The sequence below is a fragment of the Myripristis murdjan genome, chromosome 8, assembly GCF_902150065.1.
Source record: "Myripristis murdjan chromosome 8, fMyrMur1.1, whole genome shotgun sequence".
NCBI classification, from domain to species: Eukaryota; Metazoa; Chordata; class Actinopteri; order Holocentriformes; family Holocentridae; genus Myripristis; species Myripristis murdjan.
In genome coordinates this window covers 30,360,513-30,366,938 of record NC_043987.1, presented here as the reverse complement: position 1 = coordinate 30,366,938, position 6,426 = coordinate 30,360,513, and the positions used below count along the sequence as shown (strand labels likewise).

General features: G+C 39.9%; 1 protein-coding gene and 1 non-coding gene across 2 annotated transcripts; one reads left to right on the top strand and one right to left on the bottom strand.

The window, feature by feature from the left end:
* The first annotated feature begins 3,733 nt into the window (after positions 1–3,733).
* LOC115363233 (histone H2B 1/2-like) lies at positions 3,734–4,367 on the top strand. The gene has a single exon (XM_030057344.1). The coding sequence runs from the start codon at positions 3,736–3,738 to the stop codon at positions 4,138–4,140; it is 405 nt and encodes a 134-aa protein (XP_029913204.1). The 5' UTR covers positions 3,734–3,735; the 3' UTR covers positions 4,141–4,367.
* Positions 4,368–5,954: 1,587 nt separating this feature from the next.
* On the bottom strand, positions 5,955–6,026 carry trnaq-cug (transfer RNA glutamine (anticodon CUG)). Its single transcript has one exon. It is a non-coding gene; the product is annotated as a tRNA-Gln (tRNA).
* Between the last annotated feature and the right edge of the window lie 400 nt (positions 6,027–6,426).

The following is a 6,426-nucleotide window of genomic DNA, read 5'->3' as shown; positions in this document are numbered from 1 at the left end:
TTTTATAAATATTTGGGGGAACTTGTACCCCTTGACCTCCTCTAAATTTGCACACATGCATTCTGGCATTATTTTACATGTGAACTCTTTTTTTTTTTTTACAGAGATCCAAAGCCATATGATAGCTCTGCTTATAGAAAAAAAAAAAAAACATAAATTACATATCTATCTATCTATCTATCTATCTATCTATCTATCTATCTATATATATGTGTGTGTGTGTATATATATATATATATATATATATCCATATCCACATCTCTCTATCTATCTATACACAGCTTTAGTTTCAGAATTTTGGGACTTTATTATTCATTTATTTATTTTTTAAGTGTGCACTTTGTACTGGAAAAAGTCGTTTGAGTGATCCTGATGGAAATTATTTGTTTGCTGAAAAATCCACAGAGGATAGCTGGTACCTGTGTGAAAATAAAAGAGACAGAGGAAAGTCTTTGCCGTTCTCTGTTTGTATATCAACACCAGTTTAAACTGACATTTGGTTTTATTTGACACCTTAAAAACTGTTTTCTGCCTTGTCTCCTTTTCTATTATTTCACTCATCTTTTGAAAGCTGATTTTTCCATTTGTGCTAATTGATTGGTTGGTGCAAACTGCAATTGATCTGCATGTTCTTTGTTTGATTTTCCTTGTGTGAAATTCGGTTTATCAATAAAGATTATTATTACACACTGTTATTAATCTGTAGATATTTTTAAGATTTATAATGGAAAATAATTTGATGAGATATTAATTAGTGTGCTTGTATTGACAACATATAAGCATAGGCTATGACATATAAATAGCATTTTTCAAGCGATGTCAAGCTGTTTCTAATATTCTGTCCCCGTCATGTAAATAAGGACAAAAGGAGGACAAAAAATCAGAAACAGCTCTCAATATAATGTAGTTCAGTGCAAGACCTCTGCAAACTACAACCTCAGTAATAAACACAGAATTAAATTTACACATTCTCCACAATGTGAACACAAACTGAACATTATAAACCTCTGTTTTCAAGCTTGAACAAACAAACAATTACATACATAGATCAGCAAAACTTGGAAAACATGAATCAAATTTTTAGGCTGTTTAATGTTGTGGAGGTCAACATACCATTAGACAAATAGATGATTGTTTACCTTTATGACAAAATATGTGAGACTCAAATGAAGAGAATTTTCCAAGTAGCCTAACAGGCAACTTACTCAAGATATTCCAGTTACGTTGGTCACACCAGCAGGTCATTTTTGTCTTGGTGATTTCTTGGAAGAAAAAAAAATCTCAACAGAACTCCTTAGTTACATAAAATTTGCATTCATAATTAATAAAACCGTTAAATCTGGACACTGCTTGTTGATCGTGTGTGTGTGTGTGTGTGTGTGTGTGTGTGTGTGTGTGTGTGTGTGTGTGTGTGTGTGTATGCGCGCGCAGACTGCCGTCGCAGACTGGGGGGTTACGGTAACTCATACTTTAGGTAAAACACAGAGAGGGGGCACAGAGAAAGATCCAGCCGACAGCAGGCGCTCACTGTGCGCACGGACCCCGCAGCTTCCCGTGAGCTCCGGGTGACTCTCAGCCGTCTGGCTCTGTCCCACAGCCCCCAGCAGCAGCAGGAAGCCCTTACCCTGGCACCTTATTGTAAGGAGGACTACAGTTATACAAAATTCAGTGTGTTCAACGTAGTAAAACATGGCCTGGTGAGTTTTATTTTTCTCTCTATGGCCCCTCCGCGGCTTCATAGTACATAAACATAAAACAAGAGAAAAAGAAGAATATTTACATTTTCAATCCAATCAAAGAGGACGTCACACAATTCAAATACATACATTGTACTGTACATCAGCCAATCAAATTGTTTCATTACTGTGTGTTTTGTTGTCTGTTTGATCTGAGCGGGCGGGGTGTTTATAATGTATTGTTGTTGCTCTTATAGACTGCACTGGAGCTGGAAGTCCTGTGTTGTTGAGATTCAGCTGATTTCTTGTTGTGATCTTGTCTTTTGGTGCTCCTGGGCTGTAAATCATGCAGAAATGTATGTGAATGTATGTCTAAGAAAATTAATTGGCAGTAATTGTGTGCGATTATGCGATTTAAGCTCTGGCTGATCCTGCCTACCCAGCCACGGACGTCACTGCGCGTTAATTCATGATATACAGTCCAAGCGTCCAAAGCATAATTTTTTTAAGACACCTCAATCGAGGTTCTGGATTTGGGTCATGTGTGTCTGAGTTAACGGGGATGAATACAACACGGCACTTTTTGGCCCCGGTTTGATGAGAACGATTCCTTGACGCTGCCTGATGTCATCGGCGTCTGATTATGCCATTTATAAATGTTACCTTTTGTTACTTTTTATTACAGTTTAATGCTTTTTAAATGCTTCCGTCTTTGAAACGGGGTCATCTACATTTAATCGTTAGAATTAAAGAGTAAACAGAGTGATAAAATGCAATAAAAATGAATATTCATTTTGTGTGGGGTCATGTTCTCCCCGTGTCTGCGTGGGTTTCTGCACAGTCCACTCAAGTTAGCTGAACAGGAGATACTGAATTGTCCCTAGCTGTGGATGTGAGTGTTAAAATACTTAACTAATCCCTATAAATGTGTAAAACTAGAGAGATGACAGGCCCAGCCGTTCATCAGTTCTCAAACCGTGCAGCACCTTTTGCTTTTTTGTGATGAAAAGTTGTGAGTGTTCTCGTAAAAGCAGGAGTGATCGCTACTCCAATGTCTGTGGGTTTTTGAGTGGATTCCAGCCGCTCTCTGTAATTGCCTGGCCTGGGGAAAGAAGCGCAGTCAGACGCTCTGCTCCCTGCCCCTCATGTGAACAGACAGTCTTTGTCTCCATCTAGTGGTTAAATAGTAGTATTGACTAGCATTAAGTGTAGGGTCGCATGATAAACCTCTGTAACTTCGCTTCACTTTACAGCCACTGGTCTTGGCGCAGGTAATGTTCCGATGCTGTGCTCTGGTTTGCTGGAGGTTTTTGGGCTGCAGCTGCATAGCTCCAAGGTGATATTCATTCTACAGTTTCGTTAGCCAGAAATCAAACTGAATTTATGTAATGGTCAGTCATTTACTCTGACCCAGGAACATCTGTGCTTATGATCATCTGCAGAAAAACACAGTATTGTATCCTGGATCCACAGATAATGCATATATCCCACTATACCTTATCTCGCACTCCTGTATGTATGATGGAAAAGTGTCTATCAATTTTGTCTCTGCAGCAGCCAAGAAACCTGCAGCCAAGAAGGCCGCAAAGCCCAAAGAAGAGGATTAAATTGAATTGTGCTCATCTGTATAATGACAAATTACAAGAAACCATTACTTGAACGAATTAATTAGTTAGAAACCATTCAGCGGAAACGTCTACACTACCCACCCACAGATTAGCACTCTGGACTCTGAATCCAGTGATCCGAGTCCGAATCTCGGTCGAACCTGAATTTTTAAAAAGGTTTTAAGAAGAATTTTTAAGAAGGTTACCGCTCCTGCCTCCTGGTAACATCTTAGGAAACTGTAAATTCTAAAGCGAGTTATACATTGACTGTACTACAGTCTGTACATGACGTGTGGGTGAATTCCTCGTGTGGCTCCAGCCCAACGGCGCTGCGAAACCCGACCAATCGTAGAGGAGATACAGCGCAGTTTAATTTGCATGAGCTGGCTACAAAGTAACATGCATAGAAGAGGAAGTATAATTCGTTGTCTTTGAACTACGGAAGTATGAGAATGCCTGAACCCGCCAAGCCCGCGCGCAAGAAGGGCTCCAAGAAAGCCGTGAGCAAGACCGCCGGCAAGAGTAGCAGGAAGCGCCGCAGGCCGAGGAAGGAGAGCTACGCCATCTATGTGTACAAGGTGCTCAAGCAGGTGCACCCCGACACCGGCATCTCGTCCAAGGCCATGGGCATCATGAACTCCTTCGTCAATGACATCTTCGAGCGCATCGCCGGCGAGGCGTCCCGCCTGGCTCACTACAACAAGCGCTCCACCATCACGTCCAGGGAGATCCAGACCGCCGTCCGCCTGCTGCGGCACCAAGGCCGTCACCAAGTACACCAGCTCCAAGTAAAACAAGCTGCTCCAGCTTCAACAACTCAAAACTTAAGAGCCACCCACCTTTTATCAAAAAGTTAACCTGCACCTTCATAACGTTGACTGTGAGTTTATCCCAGTTAGTTTTAATTCGAGACAAACTCTCCAAGGAAAAGAAATGGGTGAGGATATATCTGGCATGCTCTGTCATAACTGTCTAATCACTCAGTTCTTCACACTACAGTTTCTCCCCTCCACAGCACCTTCATACCTGCTGGACACAACATACAGAGAAAACACACACAAACACACACACGCGCGCGCGCTCTGTCTCCTGAAACACCATAATAAAACCAAAACAAGTTTTTAACAATTTCCAAAAATGGATTATTTCATATTCCATTCGTTATAAGAGGCGGGTTATTTGAATAATTACATCACATTGGCGGTAGTGTTAGCACCAGATTCTTTTGTTGAAAGTCCAAGAAGAAAGCGAAGTCCATCTTCAGCTCTCAGATATAATATTTATTTGGTCACATTAAAAAAATAATTTTTAATAATTGTAGGAGCCATGAAGTAATGTATGGTGAACTGTAATTTTGTGGTTTAAATTTGGGTTATTTTGGTTATTATATTTTGTTATTTTTTGTTGGTTAATATCACGGCAACTGGGTCACAGGGATATGGGTGGTAACCTCCTAGTTAATATAATCACCTGGGCACTGGCACGGCGGGAGATATAACAAAGAAAGAGGGTGAGTGACGGGAGAGGCCGTATTTTTTGTTGACCGCTGTTTTTGCTTTTGATCGCTGTGATTGTTTTTTTTTATACTTTGAGCACGTTACAATAAGTTGTTCTAATTCTTTAATAAAACTCGTTAAACGTATTTTTTGATCTCAGCGAATATTTTGTTTGTACAGCGTGTCGGACAATCAGCAAACACCCTAAGCTCAGCCTCTCAGCGACTTCTTTGTTTATTATAATAGTCGCTACAATAATCTTTAAAATAATTTAATTTTATTCATTTAATTTTTAATTGTCTTTGATCAACATCTGTGTTGTTGCCTCTTGAAATGACCACTGCCGCAAATCTGATGTTACAACGTAGACTATCAAATAAAACGTAAAGAGCCTGTTGCTGTCCTTAAGAACATGTTTTAATTTACTTTTTTATAATTCTAATATTTTTTTTCTAGTATTTGTTGAATAAATGTTTTGTTTATCTGAAATCTAGGCTATCTGTTTATCTATCCAAGTCTTGCTGTGATGGCGCGGGTCTCTGTTCTTCACTCTTATAGCCTACAGAATATAAAGGTCTGTTTATTACTCACTTTAGAATTTACAGTTAGAGAAAGGAGGGGGGTTCCCTAATGCCCCTTTTCCACTAGTACCTACTCAGCTCGACTCAGCTCGACTCGGCTCGACTCTACTCGGTTTAAGAGCTTTTCCATTAGGTTTTCCATTAGGTCGTAGTACCTGCTAGTAGGTCCCATTTTGGGACCTACTCAGCCGGGGTTCCAAGTGAGCTGAGTCGAGCTGAAAATGTGACGTTAACGCCGTGCAGGCAACTGATTGGACAGGGAGTGACGAGAGCGACTCATGCACGAAAACAAAACCATTTTTAAAAAAAACAAAACAAAAAAAAAAAAAAACGGCAACAGCAGCCGTGCACATTGTCAGTGAAGTTGTCAAAGTCGGAAAATGGCAAGCAAACCGCGACCGCGGTCAAATAAAGACGTGGAGACTTTTCTGTGCTTGGTGGCGGCCCAAAGAACCCAGAGGGAGCTGGACGGTGCGCCGCCTAGCTATGACAACTCCACCCACGGCGAGGTGCTACTCAACTGTAATGGAAAACCACCTAAACCGTGTCGAGGCGAGTCGAGCGATACTAATGGAAAAGGGCCATAAAAGTCTCAGGTCCCACCGAGATTTGAACTCGGATCGCTGGATTCAGAGTCCAGAGTGCTAACCATTACACCATGGAACCACATGGGGGAGTCCAAGAGTCACATGCCCATGCCAGACATACTGGACTTTTAATTAGAGATACACAGCATACATGGAAACAGCAGCCGAAGTCCTAGTTATTCAAGGATTCAAGGATTCAAAGGACTTTATTGTCATACCAGTTCACATTTACATGTTAGTGGTACGAAATTAGGACTCAGGTCCTGGTATAAGCCTAAATAAATAAATAAAGCAAAGTAAAAAATAAATAAATAAAAAATAAAAAAAATAAAGAAGAAGTGTAAATAAAAAAAAAAAAAGATATATAAGTATAAACAGTATTCATGAATAATTTATTATATATATATATATATATATATATATATATATATATATATATATATATATATATATATATGTCAACCCAGTCTCACTCCAAA

Coding starts and splice junctions, on each gene's coding strand:
- LOC115363233 (XM_030057344.1), top strand. CDS start 3,736: ATGCCTGAACCCGCCAAGCCCGCGCGCAAGAAGGGCTCCAAGAAAGCC.